Source organism: Bufo bufo, chromosome 4 (assembly GCF_905171765.1).
Source record: "Bufo bufo chromosome 4, aBufBuf1.1, whole genome shotgun sequence".
NCBI classification, from domain to species: domain Eukaryota; kingdom Metazoa; phylum Chordata; class Amphibia; order Anura; family Bufonidae; genus Bufo; species Bufo bufo.
The window spans coordinates 201,801,753-201,821,517 of NC_053392.1; the positions used below are offsets into that span (position 1 = coordinate 201,801,753).

Genomic DNA, 19,765 nt, shown 5'->3' on the forward strand with positions numbered 1-19,765 from the left:
GCTGTGGTTCACATCTTTCTCAGTAATAATTCACAAGGGCGGTAGAAAAGTAGGACAAATAATTATACTGTACGCTCTGCCTAGTTTAGCAGTGATTTACTTTTACAAGCCTGATTTAAAGGGTATTGCAATTTCAGCAAATACAATTTATTCTGGGTATAATGAAAAATGTTACCATTTCTCTGTAGGTATTCAACATCTCTACTTGCAGTCATTCAATAGGAACCTTAAAGGCAAGCAAAGCTTTCCTGATCATGTGCATGACTTTACTGTACAGTAATCAGAGCCATGTCTTGCAATGTACCAGATCATCACATGATCAAGACAGGTTTCTATTCCCTAGAAGGTGACTGTAAGCAGAGGAGAAATGGAAACGGGTAGAACTTCATTATATAGTAGATAGCTTTTATTTGCTGAAACTGTAAGGCCTCATTCACACAACTGAAACTGTTTTTGCAGTTTGTATATTGCGGATCCACAAAACATGGATAGTGGCCATGTGCCTTCTGTATTTTGTGGAACGGAGCATCCTTCTCCATGATAGAAATGCCTATTCTTGTCCGCAAATATGAACAAGCATAGGACATTTTCTATTTTTTTTTTTCATTTTTTCCGGAATGGACATATGGATGTGGACAGCACACAGTGTCCTGTCTGCATATTTTGCAGCCACATGGAAATTAATGGGTCCGCATCCAATCTGCAAAATTGCATAACAGATGCAGACAGAAAGATACGGTCATGTGAATGGGCCCTAATGTGTATTCTCGCATTATGGTTTTAACGGGAACATCTAACGTCAACAGTGCTGATATATTTATCACCTATCTACAAACTTTTTTTTTGCATTTTAGTCTGTAAAGGCGTTAAAGGGCATCTGTCAGCAGATTTGTACCTAAGAAACTGTCTGACCTGTTACATGTGCACTTGGCAGCTGAAGACATCTGTGTTGGTCCCATGTTACTACATTAAAATGATGTTTTAATGTATGCAAATGGGCTTCTAGGAGCAATGGGGGTGTTGCCGTTACACCTAGAGGCTCTGCTCTCTCTGCAATTGAGCCTCTGTGTGTAACAGCAACACCCCCATTGCACCTAGAGGCTAATTTGCATATAACAAAACGTAATTTAACAAAACATAATTTATCTCAGCAGTGCAGACCATATGAATATGGGACAACCACAGATGCCCTCAGCTGCCAAGCGCACATGCAACAGGTCAGCCAGTTTCATAGACACAAATCTGCTGATAGATGTTCTTTAAAGGGGTATTTTAATATTGATGGCCTATCCTCAGTACTTGATTGGTGGGGTCTGACATCCACATCCTTGCTGATCGCTGTTCTGTAGTAGCTCTGGAGCTGGAAGTTGGCACCAGAACTAGACAGCTCTGTTTGCTGTGCAGCAGGGGCGTTGCTAGGGTCTCAAAAGATCCGGGGCCCAAGCACCAATGCATATGGCCCAATTCTCTAAGTTGAACAACCGCATCCCTTCCCCCGCAAACACTAGCACTGAATACATTTTGCTGTACTTGCTATACAGCAGCACGTACCTCTCACATACAGGGCCTCCCTGGTGATGTCTCCTCTGATATCATCATCTTCTCCATTCGGACCGGACACTTCTCTCAGCCGCCTCGTCTCTGCAGAGTGTGACACACGGACATCTTAGCTTCCTTACTTTTCTCTACCCCCAAATACTATCCTGAAGAAAAAATGAGTGCCCCCCATAGTAACAGTAATCCTCATAGTCCCACCAATAGTAATTCCCTTCTAGAATGCTCTCATTAGTAATACTGCCCCCTACTGGACCCAACAGCGATAATGCTCCACAAGAGTGCCTCCATTAGTAGAAGAGCCCTCCAGTATTAATAATACTCTCACAGAGCCCCCAGTAGAAATGGCCCCCTATTGTCCCCCCAGTGGTAATAAAGCTCTCTAGAGACCTTCAGTAGTAATAAGGACCCCCACAGTGCTCTTAGTAGAAATAAGGCAGATCTATAAGTCACTCATATAGAGCCCCCAGAAGTAATAAGGCCCCCATAGTGCTCTTAGTAGAAATAATGCGGATCCCTCCTAGAGCCCCCAGTAGTAATAAGAACGCCTAATGTCCCCTGGATTTAAAATATCCCCACAGTGCCCCCAGTATTTATATCACCCATTACTGTTCTAATGCTCACCCTGAAGCGCCCCAAGTATTTATAATGCCGCCTGCAATGCCCCCTGTAGTTATATTTCTCCGTTTAGTGTCCCCAGAAATTATAATTCCTCAGCACCTCCGCCATACAGTCCCATGTAAATAACACTATTTCCCTCCTTCCGCCATAGAGTCCCATATAAATACCATCACACCATCTCTCCAACCCCTCCAATATACAGTCCCATGTAAATAACATCCCTCTCTATCTAAAGCCCCCTCTAAAATACAGTCCCATATAAATAACATCACACCATCTCTCCTGCCCCTTCCAATATACAGTCCCATGTAAATAACATCACCCCCTCCCCAGCCACCTTCAACATACAGTCCCATGTAAATAACATCACCCCCTCCCCAGCCGCCTTCAACATACAGTCCCATGTAATTAACATTACCCCTTAACATTCAATCCCATGTATATAATATCACTCCCTCCCATAGCTGCCTTCAACATTCAGTTCCATATGAACAACATTACCCCTCAACATACAGTCCCATGTAAATAACATCACCCTACCCCAGCCACTTCCAAATTTTAGTCCCATGTAATTAACATCACTCCACCTCACTGTCCCATGTAAATAACTTCCCTCCCTTCAGCCCTAACATACAGTCCCAGTTAAATAACTACAACTCCCAGCATTGCTTTGCCTCTCCCTTCACTTACCTCTCCTCATGTAGCAGATCTCACCTCAGCCTCTTCCTAGGGCTTCTCTTCACTGTTGAGCCATCCTCTCCTGCACTGGTCACATGATGGTGACATCATCGCAGGTCCTTTTCAGCTACTGTATTTAGAACTGATCACATGACCTGTGATATCATCAGAGGTCCTTCAGCTCTTGCAGTGCATTAGAATCAATTGCATTGCCGTCCTGAGGACTGCAATACAGTTATATCTAACAGGCAGGAAGGAAATTCGGGGCCTGGGACAAAACATCAGGGACCTAGCGACCTAGCAACGCTCCTGCTGTGCAGTGCATGAAAATACAGTTCTAGATGTGGTAGTGTTTAAAATGAAATAGTCAACTAAATAGAAAACTGTGTCATTACAAAGACATTGTATGTTATTGCCTCGAACTTTGTGCACAGTGCTCTATGTACTTCTGCAGAAAGGTCCTTTAAGATATTAATAAAGACCAACCTGAACAAACATGAAACTAACAGAAGAGGCTGACCACGGAGTGACATGAAATATTGCTTTAAGTAAGAAAGTGTTTACCTTTTCATATGTCAATGTATCGTTAAATGCAAACAGTGAAGCTTTGGACTTTGGTTATGAATAGCAGAACATTGATTATTCTTTTGTCACTACATGCAACCGGGATCACTTATGGTGAGAAGTGAGAACTACTCAATAACCAACCTATGTAAGGCCACGCGATCTGGCAACCCTAAGGGTACGGCCACCCAGTCACGCTTCTGCATGAAGTTTTGAAAGCCAAAACCAGGAGTGAAATTAAAAAAAGATGCGTCCTCTATGCTTTATCTTCTTTTATGATCCACTCCTGATTTTGGCTTCCAAAACTGCATCAGGAAACCTGACTGTGTGGCCTTACCCTTAAGGCTTGACCACAAAGCTTGGCCAGCAAGGCTTTCACAGCAAACAGTATGTGTGTGATAAAGGCCTCCTGCACACAAATGTATTTTTTTTTCCGTTTACGTTCCTTTTTTTTGTGTTCCGTATACGGAACCATTCATTTCAATGGATCCGCCAAAAAAACAGAAGGTACTCCGTATGCCTTCCATTTCCGTATTTCCGTTCCGTTCAAAGATAGAACATGTCCTATTATTGCCCGCAAATTATGTTCCGTGGCTCCATTCAAGTCAATGGTTCCGCAAAAAAAACTGAATGCATTGCAAAACCATCTATTGAAAATTTTATGCCCAGCCCAATTTTTTATGTACTTACTGTTTAAACATTATTGTATGCTTCCGTTTCCGATCCGCAAAAAACAGATCACAAGCGGAAACCAAACAGAGAAACGGGACGGAAGCGGAAACACTACTGAAAAAAAAAACGGAAAAACGGATCCATGAAAAAACGGACCGCAAAATAATGAAAAAGCCATACGATCATGTGCAGGAGGCCAAAGGGTAATGTCTCATTCACACGTCTGTGTTTGGTCAGTGATTTCCATCAGTGATTTTGAGCCAAAACCGGGTGCGGCTCTAAACACAGAACAGGTGCAGATCTTTCCCTTATACCTTATGTCTGTGGAGGCTCCAATCCTGGTTCCGGCTCATAATCACTGATTGAAATCACTGACCGAAACACTGACGTGTGACTGAGGCTTAATGGTGGAATTAAACAGAGTGATCCAATGCACTCATCTATTAGAAGTAAGAGGCCTCCAACTTTCATACATGAGCATATGGATCACTCCCCAATATCAAGTACTAAGGTGAAGAAGAAAAAAAAAAACTGATGGTGGAAAAAGATACCTTTAATCAATGATGTTATTTCATGTCCATACTTTTCCTCCAAAATCTAAAAGGAAAAAATCAGAAATTATGAAAATTACGCCAAGGATTAAAAAAAGGCCTTAGCATGGACTGTACTGAAAGAAATATTAATGCACAGCAATTTCAGAAGAATTTACCATTCTGATAACACGCTGGACTTGTTTCCTCACTTCTCTACATGGTTCATTCTTGTCATCAGCACTGTGGAGGTTTGCGGCTTGAAATACATAGCTGAAGTCATCTCCCACCAAGCAGGCAACATTGTTTCTTATGTAGTTCTCATTCATCTAGAAAAAAATACATATTGGAGAAAGTTGAAGCTTACAATGTAACTCAGAATACACCAGAAACAAAGTGCGGTACCATTCAATCCATCAGCACTCTTCCACCTTGGCCGTCTGTACTCCCAGTGGCCCATATACACATCTCCAGTGCCCCTGCTTTCCTCCAAAGGGTGTTGCTATCTTTAACAATCCCTGCAGTGCTGTCGATTTGGAAGGAGAAGGAGCAGGCAGCAGAATGATCGAAATACAGAGTTGGGATTATGTTTAGGATTCATGGACACGGTCATGTTCATATTTCGACCCACAACCAATGGGTTCACTAAATAGTGGATATCTCACTCCCATCAAAAGAAGAAAGGACAAGAATAGGACGTATTCTGTTATTAGGGGAAAGGCAACAACAACAAAAAAACAATGTGTGCATGGCTGCAAATTAATTGGTCAGCGTGTTATCTTCAAAAAATACAGTCGTGTGCATGAGGCCTTAGGAAATTCAGTTTTTTTTTCTGTGGACAATATAATTTTTTATTTTATACACTTATATAGCGCTGACATATTCTGCAGCGGTTTATAGACATTAGCATCAAGCTGTCCCCAATGGGGCTCACAATCTAAGTTCCCTATCAGTATGTCTAATATGAAAGTATCCTAAACTAATAGCCCTCAAGCACAGGGAGCCATGGGAAGGGGCCCAACAGTCTGCTACAGGAGTTAAAGGGGTTGTCTCATCATGGACAATGGGGGCATATCGCTAGTATATGCCCCCATTGTCTTATAAGTGCGGGTCCCACCGCTGGGACCCGCATCGATATCGAGAACGGAGCCCCGAAAGTGAAGGAGGGCGCACTGCGCATGCGCAGAACCCCTTCATTCATTTTCTATGGGGCCGGCGAAAATAGCCGAGCACTGCGGTACGCTCCCATTCACTTCTATGGGGAGCCGGCTTGGTGGTGGCTGGACTGGAGTCCTCCAGCCACCACCTTGCCGGGCTCCGTTCTCGATATAGGTGCGGGTCACAGCGGTGGGACCCGCACCTATAAGACAATGGGGGCATATCCTAGCGACATGCCCCCATTTTCTATGATGAGACATCCCCTTTAATAACCATTGGCACTCTAGCTGCTGCAAAGCTACAACTCCCAGCATGCACATTTTCTCATTTGTTCTTATAAATCCATTTGAAGTTGTAGTTTTAGAACAGCTGAGGTGCCGGAGGTTGCCGGTCCCTGGTATATTACATAACCACAGTTATTGTTAAAATCTGTTCCTTCTTACTTTGCTGAGTCAACTTTTTAACCGCACATGAAATAAAGCTAGGGAAACATCTGGATGAAGTCTGAGATCATCCAAATCACATGGGCTTCTTCCACGCAATTTAGTGTCTGAAAAATTGGCTTTGTAGGAGAATAGCTCAACACAATATGTAGGTTTCTAACAAAGCAAAATCCAACTGTAAAGTTCTCTACCATCAGCCCAAACCCGTCACTGTCTTCAGTTGCTCTGATTGAAGTAACTGTCAGTCCATAAACTCTCATGGCACTTTGTTCCCCAGAGGATGCTAATCATCTCTCAGATCTGCATCGCAATCTGTCACAACCCTCAACCACTCCAATGCTACTCTCTGAGATGTTCACTTGCATCTTTGCCTGTACAATCTGGTATACGGTAGATGTCCATCTGGAATACGTCAGACAAGCCTGGTGCTTCATACTAATCTATAGTCTTCTAAACAGTTGAAACAAGGAATGATGGGGGGAGTTGTTCAATTGTGACATTACGAAAGCAGGATAATAACTTCTCCTCCTACCTTCTATTTATGCAGCAAAGGACATAACTGCATGAAAGAAGGATGAGACATGGGATTTCAAAAAATATTTTTTATCACTTAATTTTCAACTAAGCCTTGACCTGATTTTGTTCAGAGCTCTGGGAATAAACCTTAGCCAAACATAGCACAGAAGGAATTACAAGCTAAAGCTTCACGGTGAGACATTTAAAGGGAACCTGTCACCAACTGTAAGCTGACCTCCCTGACAGCAGAATGAAGTAGTGACATAAACGTTGGTTTCAGCGGTGTGTCACTCATGGGCTAAAAGTGCGTGGCTGCCAAGAACCAGCATCATAATCATTGCAGCCCGGGCATGGAGAAGAGTCACGGCTGCCTGAGAAGAGTCCTGGTTATTCATGAGCTTCCAGTCTCCCCGCCCATCTGCTGATGATTGGCAGTTGTCTCCAAGGTAGGCAACTAAGGCCTCATGCACACAACCGTTGTTTTTGTCTGCATTCGAGCCGCAGATGCGGACCCATTCACTTCAATGGGGCCGAAAAAGATGCGGACAGCACACCGTGTTGCTCTGTTCCCTAGCCCCGCAAAAAAAAAATAACATGTCCTATTCTTGTCCGTTTTGCGGACAAGAATAGGCATTTCTACAATGGGCCGTCTGTTCCATTCCACAAATTGCAGAAGGCACACGTGCGTCTTCTGTTTTTTGCGGATCAGCGGTATGCGGACCGCAAAAAACAAAACGGTCGTGTGCATAAGGCCTAAGAAGTCCTTCTGTCTCAGGTGTTTAGGGGTAAAGTAAAGAACACTTTACTCTTAGTTCTTAGGTAGAGGCCATCTCTTTTTGGGCTAGTTTAAAGATAACAATAGCAAAAATCTGTTAACGCTTAGTTTATTTTAATGAGGAGGAATTCCCAGACTCTTTGAAAGAGTGTGTTGCATTTACTTTGTGCAATTTCCCTGTAGGGTAGGTTGACAATAATAGAACTGGGCTGTTCTACAGCTTTCATACAAGGTTTACTTCCTGAAAATGTTTACCAGGAAATATTTTCTATTTAAAGCGAATTTCCACTTTTATGGCGCATAATACAGATTAAGCTATAGATAGCGCTTATTTTATGACCCCTTTATCAGAACCTCACTAGAATTTCAGTGCAACTCAGAAAAACTATTACTAAAAAAAATTATAATAATAATAATTATCCAATGTTTGACCAACCTACATTCTCCTTTTTATCAGCAGGAACTCTTTTTCATTAGAGGTATCACAGGGATCAGCAACCTTCGGCACTCCAGCTGTTGTGAAACTTTAATTCCCAGCATGCTCCATTCATTTCTATGTGAGTTCTTAGAAGAGCAGAGCAAGTATGCATGATGGGAGTTGTAGTTTCACAACAGTTCGAGTGCCCGAGGTTGCCTTTCTCTGCTCTATTATGACCCCCTCTATGGGCAAGAGCTGGGGTGGGGCCACTAAGGCCTCTTTCACACGGGCATTGCGGGAAAAGATCCGGGTGCGTTGCGGGAACATGCACGATTTTTCCGCGCGAGTGCAAAACATTGTAATGCGTTTTGCACTCGCATGAGAAAAATCGCGCATGTTTGGTACCCAAACCCGAACTTCTTCACAGAAGTTCAGGCTTGGGATCGGTGTTCTGTAGATTGTATTATTTTCCCTTATAACATGGTTATAAGGGAAAATAATAGCATTCTGAATACAGAATGCATAGTAAAATAAGGCTGGAGGGGTTAAAAAAATAAAATAAAAATTTTAACTCACCTTAATCCACTTGCTCGCACAGTCGGCATCTCTTCTGTCTTCTTTTTTGCTGTGTACAGGAAAAGGACCTGTGGTGACGTCACTCCGGTCATCACATGGTCCGTCACATGATCTTTTACCATGGTGATGGATCATGTGATGACCGGAGTGACGTCACCACAGGTTCTTTTCCTGCACACAGCTAAGATGAAGACAGAAGAGAAGCCGGGCTGCGCGAGCAAGTGGATTAAGGTGAGTTAAATTATTTTTTATTATTTTTTAACCCCTCCAGCGCTATTTTACTATGCATTCTGTATTCAGAATGCTATTATTTTCCCCTATAACCATGTTATAAGGGAAAATAATAATGATCGGGTCTTCATCCCGATCGTCTCCTAGCAACCGTGCGTGAAAATCGCACCGCATCCGCACTTGCTTGCTTGCGATTTTCACGCAACCCCATTCACTTCTATGGGGCCTGCGTTGCGTGAAAAACGCACAAAATAGAGCTTGCTGCGATTTTCACGCAACGCACAAGTGATGCGTGAAAATCACCGCTCATGCGAACAGCCCCATAGAAATGAATGGGTCCTGATTCAGTGCGGGTGCAATGCGTTCAACTCACGCATTGCACCCGCGCGGAATACTCGCCCGTGTGAAAGGGGCCTAGGAAGATCAAGTCCTGCTGCTCTGTGGACTCATCCTGTCCATGCACATGAGTAATTAAAAGAATGTTGAATGTTTCTTGTGCTTCGTGACCTTTTTTGTCATGTTTTTCACAGTCCTTCTCATTGACATAACATGGTCTATATGGTTATGCGCTGCCATTCATCAGACATTTGTGACCTTTTATATCATGTTTTCTTCCAGTTTTTATGTATCACTTTAATCTGGGAAAACTGCAGGATTGAAAATTGCATGTATTGTATACACAGTGATTGTGGGTTATACATGTACTACCGCAACACAGTCTCCATATACAGTACATGGTTATAGGACAATGTTCCTAAAACTGTTTTCTTTACTACAAGACTGCAAACAGTACTGCAGCAAATCATGCATTTACAAGGGAATGCTGTTTTTGATGTGTGGTATTGGTGGCACTATTTGCCTTTGGTCTGTAATGTATACTATTGCAAATATTTTTCTCAAGACTATAACAAGCGGTTGTGCTGACACAACCTGCTGCAAATGCCCATTGGCTGAACAAGACACAATGACAGAAACAGCCCCCCACAGGGCAGGGAAGGGGAATTTGGGTATTTTGACTGTTGTGCAAATTTTCTATTAAAATAGAGCTTCAAAGCTAGAGGCCCCTTTTAGGTTATGTCCTGTTCTGGCCATAATTTTCTGCAGTAGATATACCTGACTATCCACTGAAATGTTATTTTGCCCCGAATTGAGCCTTGCATATGATCCTTTGCATTGCAAAGGGCTGGAAAATATCCGTGACATTTAGGACATGCTGTGGATAGCAAAATCTGCAGTATGCTATAAAATCTGCACCACCCTATGTGCATGAGGTTTCACATTCTATGGTACATCGCTGCAGGTTTTTAAATAAATCCACTACAGCTACAGTGAATTAAAATCACATTTGCTTGTAACTTTGTGATGTTATTGCTGATGTTTTGATGAAAATCCAGACAGAAATTTCTGCTGTAATTGTGAGTCATATAACGTGCAGACCACAATGTATAGTCCATAAAAGTTCATAAGGGATCTCCCGCTGCAGTGGATGCCTGCAAGCTAACGTTATTTGTCATCTTTCATTGTCCGACTAGGCTCAGTTTCCTTGAAAAAGAAATAAAACAGGATGAGATCCAGACACTCCCAAGGTCAAGCACAGGGTTTGGATAATTTCTAAAAGTGACATTGCTTCAGTTTCAGATTTACGGCAAATTAATAATTAGCGTGAAAAGTGTGACTAGCCTCATTGCTGCTTCAACACAGAGCACAAAATCCTATTTTGTACATCTTCAGGGGCAATTTTTGTTGATGATTGCATTTTACAGATTTTTTTTTTTCAATTGGCTTTAATTAAAAAAATATTGAGCTGTTCTGTCACAGAGGGTTAACTGTTTTTCTAACTGTGCGACTGGTACTTTCACTTTGTCCGGGTCATCTAATCTTATCTCTAAACTACTAAGAGGTCATAAACACTTAAATAAGCCACATTCTAATCAGTACGATAAGGATTGAGCTTTAATGAGTGTTTATAATATCAGAGATAAGGAGTCCGTCTTCTCCCCAGATGTCGGAAAAGAGAGAAAATCCACAGGCAGCTAGTAGAGTATCTCAGCCCTGTACACAAAAAAGGATTACATATTTTTAATAAAGACCAATTGAAAAAATGGTTTTTAGCTTAAAATAAGTACAATCCAATAATAAAAAAGAAATTGCCCCTAAGGCCTAGTTCACACGAACGTGTGTGATCCGTGGCCGTATTGCAGCCCGGAAATTGCGGGCCGCAATACACGGCCACAGTTCTGTGTGCATTCCGCATCACGGATGCGGACCCATTCGCTTCAATTGGTCCACAAATCCGAAATAGCGGAACGGCTGCACGGAACGGGACCCTTCGGAAGCACTACGGAGTGCTTCCGTGGGGTTGCGTCCCGTACTTCCGTTCCGCAAAAAGATAGAACATGTCCTATCTTTTTGCGGAACGGGCGGATCGCGGACCCATTAAAGTGAATGGGTCCGCGATCCGATGCGGCTGACCTGCGGCCGCATCGGATCGCGGACCTATTCACTTTAATGGGGTTACCTATTGTAGCTCCCATTCCCTACAAATGGGGTTACAGTTAAAGCAGAGTGCCAGCCCACTTGGCTGTTTCTTTAAAGGAGCTCAGTCCCATCTTGCTGAGGAAATGGCGAGATAGGACAACCCCTTTTAATGGCTGAGGGGTAATCCACAAAACTACACGACCATTAAAAATGAAGACTGAAGCAGCAATGCAGTTGTAATGAGTTAATAGGATGCAGTTGTGGATCAAACGGCCATGCGGTACTATTGCCCAAGTGTAGCGCGGTAGTACACTTAGGGAAAAACACATAAAAAGTCACCATATCTAGATTATGCTGCATTTGGACAAAGATGCCAAAAATGCTAAAAACACACAAATACGACACGAAAAACACTTTGCAGTGAAATTCATAATTCCCTGTAGACTTTAAAGTAACATTGGGGCGATTAAAAAAGTGGGAAAAATATGCCACAAAAAAGCCACAAAACTTGAGTGAAACTAGTAAAAATCATATACTAGTAAAATGATTTACCAGTTAGAGCTGGTGGTTTGTGGGAAATGCCATATAAAAGTTTGTATGTGCTTTGAGCTAAGAAGGTTTCTTTAGAAACAGTTCAAGGAAGTCTTCCTTGAAATACATTTTTTACATTCATGTTATGTTCCTATTTTGGCGGTAAGTGGTATATGGTCTCTGTGTTTTCCTGCAGGGAACTGCCAAGAGGCATAAAGTATATAATGTAATCTGCTCAATAGTGTGCAATGACTCTCAGGTTATACTGCAGGTATGAACTATGGTCAAGGTAATATGGTCAAAGTACTCTGCAGTCTCATGGATTATTTATCTAGCTAGCGTGCACGTTGCATGTAAACACTACCAGCGTCCAAGAACACTGCCTCGTATACTTTGTATTATCTTTTTGCAGTTAGTCATACTGCTTTGTACCTTAACCTTAAAAAAAGTTACATTTACAAAATTTCAGCCCACACAGCTAGGACCTCATCAAGGTCTTTTTGGAAAAATAAATTTAAAAAATCCAGGATGAAAGTAGATAGTAATATAATCTAGTGCCCTAATAATACTGAGATACCCTGCCTAAAAGTGGATTTAGACAAACCAATAATTGTCCAGCTTATCGGGAACAGACGCTCACAGGTTTTAATTGTGTCACTGATCACCCAGTGAACGAGCAAAACGCTTGTTCATTGGGTGATCCTGTCGTTCGTGCAGGCACCACCGCCGATCGTAGTTTCTGGGCAGTAGATTGTGCTGTCTGAACGGCGATCTGATGCCCAGAAACAATGGTTCTGTATGGGGACGAAGGATCGCTATAGTCATACTGTGAAGGAGATCACGGCATCACTGAACGAGCAGTCCCGACAATCGGCCGCTCCATCGGCCCGTCCAAACCCACCTTAAATAATAGCGCTATACACTGTACAGATAACAGGGATCAGGTCATGGATTTTCAAGATAAACATCAGAGAATCATTCTGAGGAGTATGATAGCGGCCCAAAGGGCATTTGTCCCTTTTGCCCTCCCTATTATCCATATAATACATTGCACTATATATCAGTTCCTAGTTTCGACGCGGTTGTGCTTGTTTACGTGCACACACCTACGTGCCTACTGTAGCCTCTAACAACAAGCTGTGTACATTCAACTTGACTGCATTCCTGTGAACAAACAGAGCACAAAACCCATAGTCCCTGCGCCTCCTGCTGAGGGACCGCACTCAACATCATTAGGGCTCGGTCATCTGGTCAAAAACATTACAAAAATTCTTAGTGGATGTGGTCACCCACTATGCTTTTCATGTAAAGACCACAGCACCCACAACTGAACAGCACAATATCACATTTCTGCATGGGATAGGACGAGCTACTGATACAGCTGAGCTGAGTGTGTCAGGTACAGCAGAGTTACATTTGTCAGTCTGTGACGTTAAGGGTTCGGCTACACGACAGAAAAGTCGCGCAGCACAAAAATATGCAACTTGTCGTCGCATGAGTATTTTATGGAAACGCAGCAAGTCGCAGGTGAGTCACTTGCAACTTACATTAACGTTAATGGAGTAAAAGTTGCACGCATAAAATCCGATTTTTTTGTCGCAGTATGTCGCATTGTGACACCATTGACAAACATTACATGTCACCGTCTAGCTGACCCCTAAATAGGGCTGCGCGTTAGCTTCCCCTAGAATATTATTTGCATGCAGACCAGGGACAGACCCAAATGACAAATTCACATAGCTTATACATGCAGAATAAGAAAAGATAAGTCATATTTATGCCAAACGTTATACTTCGCACTGGGAGCAGTTCCAAATCCTGAAGAAAGAAAAAACTTGTGTTTTCTGGGAAATTAGCCAGAGTTCTAACCTGTAGGATATGCTTTAACGTGGAGCAGCGCTGCGATATAAAGCCAGCACAAAGCATCTAAACTGGAAGAAGAAAGAAATCCGAACCAGTGTGCAAGAAGTAAATCCACCCAGATTTATTTCCCTTATCCCGAGAGCAGAGTAAGAGTAGACAGGAGAGGACGGCACATACAGTATATATACAGAGGATGGGGAGTATACGGTATATACTGTATGTATCACTCCAGCTGGGAGGAGAGCTTCAGTCTGGAAAGCTTCAGAAGATGAAGAAAATGCAGCATACCTGTTTGATTTCATTTCTGAAGTAAATATATGTAACTGCAAAAAATACAGACTGAAGCAGCAATAGGAAAAGGACAAGTCCAGCCAGAGGGAGAATGTGGGCTCCTGCGGCAGAGTTCATGCTGGTGGTAGGAGGACTGCTGCCAGAGTGGAGAGGCGCCCTGCACGCTGCGCCTTCTATAGGGAGGGAGGAGCACGCTCACAGGCTCTCAGTCTTTTGCAATCTTGTTTTGAAGCATTTAGGTTGAGTTTACGACACAGTTTTCTTTTATTATTATTATTGACCGAAGGGTTGATAACACACGTCCATGAAGTTGAACCTGTTATCCTGCAGTGTAAATCCGGGGGAAAAGACCTTGGAGAAGTTTGTAAAACTTTTACAACTTTCAATATGAGTATCTGAATGAGGGCTCATGCACACGTATGTATTTTGCGGTATGCAAAAAACAGTTCTTCAAAAAATACGGATGACGCCCGTGTGCATTCCGTATTTTGCGGAACGGAACAGCTGGCCCCTGATAGAACAGTACTATCCTTGTCCTTAATGCGGACAATAATAGGACATGTTCTATTTTTTTTTACGGTACGCAAATACGGAAACAGAATGCACACGGAGTAACTTCCGTTTTTTTTTTTTTTTTTTGCTGTTCTATTAAAATGAATGGTTCTGCATACGGTCCGCAAAGAAAACGGAATGGACACAGAAAGAAAATACATTTGTGTGTATGAGCCCGAAGGCTACATGCACACGACAGTGAAAAAAAACTGTCCATTTTTATCGGACGTTTTTTTCACTGATGCCTTTCTGAGAAATGGACATTAAAAACAGACCCATTCAATTGTAAGTGGGCAGTTGGACAGTGAAAAACGGGCATGTTCTATTTTTTTGACGTCCTTTTTTTTTCACTGACCCCATAGACTACCATTGGTCTTAAAACAGACGGTTGATGGCGGATAAAAAAAAGTACATCACAGGTTCGTTTTTCACTGTCTTAGGCCTCATGCACACGACCGTATGTGTTTTGCAGTCCGCAAAAAAAACGGATGACGATCCATTTTTTTTGACGATCCGTTATTTTTGTGGATCCATTGGTAATAATGCCTATCCTTGTCCGCAAACTAGAAAAAAATAGGACATGCACAATTTTTTTTGCGGGGCTACGGAACGGACATACTGATGCGGACAGGACATGGTGCGCTGTCCGCATTTTATGCGGACCCATTAAAATGAATGGGTCTGCATCCTATCAGCAAAAAAAACAGAACGGACAAGGAAACAAAATATGGTCGTGTGCATGAGGCCTTAGGCATGTAGCCTAAGGCCCCTTTCACACGAGCAAGTATTCCGTGTGGGTGCAATGCGTGATGCAAACATTCATTTCAATGGGGCTGTGTACATGAGCGTTGGTTTTCACGCATTACTTGTGCGTTGAGTGAAAATCGCAGCATGTTCTATATTCTGCGATTTTCATGCAATGCTGGCCCCATAGAAGTGAATGGGGCTGCATGAAAATCGCAAAGCATCCGCAAGCAAGTGCGGATGCGATGCGTTTTTCACGGATGGTTGCTAAGAGATGTTGTTTGTATACCTTCAGTTTTTTATCACGCGCGTGCAAAATGCATTAAAAACTGAACTGAACGCGATCGCATACTAAACTGAATGACAATGCTTGCGAAATCGCGCATTTTTCACTGAACGCATTCGCAACACATCCAGACCTAATCCGCTTACGCTCGTCTGCAAGGGGCCTAAGGCTACACAGCAACATGTGTTGCACGACAGAAAGTCAACTTGCATTGTGGTCTATAATGGTATAGTCGTATGCGACTTGCAACCAAAAATTCAAGTGTTGGACTTTTTGCTTGTGACTGTCGCTTCCCTGTTGCGGCAGGTGGTGTGTCGCCTGACCCCCCCTTGCCAATCATCAGATGCAATGTCGCAATGCAACATCACAATCTTCATGCTGCCGCATAACCCCAGCATATGACCGCTTTCACACAGTCAGGCCTCGTTCACATTTCCTTGTCATGTCCCTAAAAAAAAGCGTACGTGTTTCATCTGTGAAGCTGTCCGTGAAGGATCCGTGGTTGGTCCGTGCGTCCGTTTTTACCATCCGTGTGTCATCCTTAATTCACTGACGTTGCTCAGCTGATAATAAATTTCAGTGAAAAACGTACGCAACACGGACACAACACGGATGTGTGTCAGTGATTTTCACGGACCCATAGACTTCAATAGGCGTACTTGGTCCGCATCACAGATCAAAGTAGTGCATGTTCCTGTGATTTTTTTTTACTAACCCACGGTCAGTAATAAAATACTGAAATGTGAACAGACTCAACTAAATCAGTGGGTACGTGTGCTGTCCGTGGAAAATGCGGACAGCACACGTCAGTGAAAAACGGAAATATGAATGAGGCCTCAGTGTTTGGTCAGTGTTTGATCAGTGAAAACTCAGATCCGACAGTATATTCTAACACAGAGGCATTCCCATAGTGATGGGGACGCTTCAAGTTAGAATATACTTTGAACTGTGTACATGACTGCCCCCTGCTGCCTGGCAGCACCCTATCTCTTACAGGGGGCTGTGATCCGCACAATTAACCCCTCAGGTGCCTCACCTGAGGGGTTAATTGTGCGTATCATAGCCCCCTGTAAGAGATCAGGTGCTGCCAGGCAGGAGGGGGCACCCCCCCCCTCCCTCCCCAGTTTTAAATTTCACTTACCAGTAGGAGGAGCTCCCGGACGGTCACAGACATCGCAGCTCGCAGGTAAGTATAATGCTTCTAAAAATTGCTAAGTAACCATGGCAACCAGGACTGCAGTAGCGTCCTGGTTGCCATGGTTACCGATCGGAGCCCCAGCCATTAAACTGGGACTCCGATCGGAACTCTCCGCTGCCACCAATGATAGGGGGGGGATTTTAATTAGGAGGGGGAGGGAGGGGGGGACCACTGGCCACCAATGAATGGACAGTACTACAGGGGAGGGAGGGGGGCTCACTGGCCACCAATGAATGGACAGTACTACAGGGGAGGGGGGGGGGCCCACTGGCCACCAATAAATTTAAAACTGGGGAGGGAGGGGCGTGTGCCCCCTCCTGCCTGGCAGCACCTGATCTCTTACAGGGGGCTATGATACTCACAATTAACCCCTCAGATGCAGCACCTGAGGGGTTAATTGTGCGGATCACAGCCCCCTGTAAGAGATCGGGTGCTGCCAGGCAGCAGGGGGCAGTCATGTACACAGTTCGTAGTATATTCTAACTTGAAGCGTCCCCATCACTATGGGAACGCCTCTGTGTTAGAATATACTGTTGGATATGAGTTTTCACGATCTAACTCAAATCCGATGGTATATTCTAACATAGAGGCGTTCCCATGGTGATGGGGACGCTTCAAGTTAAAATATACCATCGGATTGGAGAAAACTCTGATCCTATGATATAATAGGGACTCCTGACTTTACATTGAAAGTCAATGGGGGATGGATCTGTTTGCAATTGCACCATATTGTGTCAACGTCAAACCGATCCGTTCCCATTGACTTGCATTGTAAGTCAGGACGGATCCGTTTGGCTCCGCACGGCCAGGCAGACACCAAAACGACTTTTTTTTCATGTCCATGGATCCTCCAAAAATCAAGGAAGACCCACGGACGAAAAAACGGTCACGGATCACGGACCTACGGATCCCTTTTTTTGCGGCCCTTAAAAAAAACGGTCGTGTGCATGAGGCCTAATTCTGTACAAGGGCTGCATGCAGTACTTTTTTTTTCCATCTAAAAAAAACAGATCTTAGATGGAAATGGCTCAAATGGTTGCCAAATGTGCATAACCGTTTTTTTGTTTGCGGGTTCCTGTTTTTTTCTTCTGTTCTAATGGAAAAATAACGGTGATGTGAACTCTCCCTAAGTTAAATAAGAGTCAGCTGGGGCCCAATAGGCCACGCGGTACACGACCGCAGCCTGTAGTACCCTCATGGTGACAACAACTGTCCATGTGCCACATGAGTTCTGGCTACTCAAGCTGTCACTGTATTACATGGCAGGTAATTCGTCTAAATGTTCACGATGTAATAAAACATATTCCCTGTCCAGGTAAATGTCTGGCTGGTCATGGTTACCATTAGTAAAATCAGCTGTTTGCTCGGGGGTGCTGTAATTTTTAATAAGCCCCATCATCTCATAGACCAGTTTAAGGGACACTCCCATGAAAAAGTACTGTACTGTTCAGTCTGATAATTTTTTATTTTAATGGACACCTGTATTGAGTAGGGACGGTGATGTTCAGGGTCCTTATAACTGCAGGGCCTTGGACATCAAGTCTCTGCTCCATGCTGGTGGCCCTTATAATATCCCCCCATCAGACCTCAGAACAAACTGAGGAGTACTTTGATTATAGATATATCTGACCCCAGACTGGTCTAGGCTTGGATCAAGGGGGCTGTGTATTTCTACCCATCAACACCACACTGCTAAACTAAACACTTTTTGCCAAAAGGAAAACATAAATACAAAATAGTATTCAAGTGCTTGGGCTAATGCCTATCCATCAAAACTGTATGACTGGTCTACAAAATAATTTTACTGCCCAGCAAATAAACTTTACATGCAAGGTAGACTTTGGCCCAAGTATCTGCCTTATATTTCTCATACCACGGTCACCCACCTAGTAGCTCACTAAGGGGCGTAGCCAAAGTCTCTTGGGCCCTGATGCAAGAGTTCAGCTTGCGCCCCCCTTCCCTCAGTGCTTTGTGCCAAGGGACAGGGCAGCTGAATGGCCTTCCCATCCCAAATTCTTAACCTTACCCTTTTGCTCCAGCCCATACTTAGAAATCATTACATTCAGCACTACAAAACATACAGGGTAATACAGTGCCACATACCTCTTACATCCAGTGATGTCTCCTCTGATGTAGACATTCTCTTTCCTTATCTTCCCCATTCTGAGCAGACCACTATGATGATTTCTTTAAGCCATCTCTTGTCTCTGCACAGTTTGACAAACAGACATCTGTTTCCTACTTTTTTATCATCCTCCCACCCCCTGAACACCCCATACTGCCACCCCCAATACTGTGCCCTCTGTGCTCCCCAATACTATACTGAAGAAACATCCCCCCTAAAAATACTAATACCACACATATAGTGCCTCCTTCAATATCTATTGGATCACAGTGAACTAAGAAATAACCGCGACTAGCAAAATAGTGTCTCTGACTCTAATAGTGTAAACATAATGTTCCCCAAAATAATTGTGCTAAACTGATACTGTGCCAAGGGGACCCAGAGTAATAGTGCTCCCAAAGTTCCACCAATATAAATAATTTTCTCCTAGAGTGCATAGTATTAATAGTGCCCCTAATAGTAATAATGCGCCCATTGTGCTCATACTAGTAATCGTGTTCTCCATAGCCCCAGTAGTAATAATTCTCCTCATAATATGTGCCAGTAGAAAAATACCCCCTAATGTCTGCTAGTACAAAAATACCCCCTTATAATGTGTGCCAGTACAAAAAATATCCCTATAATGTGTGCCAGTACAAAAAATATCCCTATAATGTGTACCAGTACAAAAAATACCCCCTTATAATGTGTATCAGTGCAAATACCTCCATGTATTAACAATAATGGTTTGTCATCGATCGGCTTAAACGATCGTTCGTTATGTATATGGGTACCTTAAGAGTATATTCACAGATGGTAGACAATTCTGCAAGTAAAAATGAGTATGATTTATCTAAATAGAGTTGTTTAAGCAGCAAGCATTTGGATTTCTACATTCAGATGAATGGGGGAGTCACAGTAATTTCTGCAACAAATCAGCCACTTGTGAAGATACCCTGATTGGATTATGTGAAGCGATTAT

The 19,765-nt window shown here is 43.1% G+C and overlaps 1 protein-coding gene across 1 annotated transcript in view; it reads right to left on the reverse strand.

Moving 5' to 3' along the window:
* The window catches only part of TNFSF10 (TNF superfamily member 10), a 32,796-nt gene extending 18,714 nt beyond the window's left edge, over positions 1–14,082 (reverse strand). The window contains exons 1-3 of the mRNA XM_040428243.1: positions 13,897–14,082; positions 4,799–4,948; positions 4,641–4,686 (exon numbers count right to left, since the gene is read on the reverse strand). Coding sequence (XP_040284177.1) covers positions 4,641–4,686; positions 4,799–4,948; positions 13,897–14,016 — 316 coding nt within the window. The 5' untranslated portion in view covers positions 14,017–14,082. The remainder of the gene's footprint in view (positions 1–4,640; positions 4,687–4,798; positions 4,949–13,896) is intronic.
* Between the last annotated feature and the right edge of the window lie 5,683 nt (positions 14,083–19,765).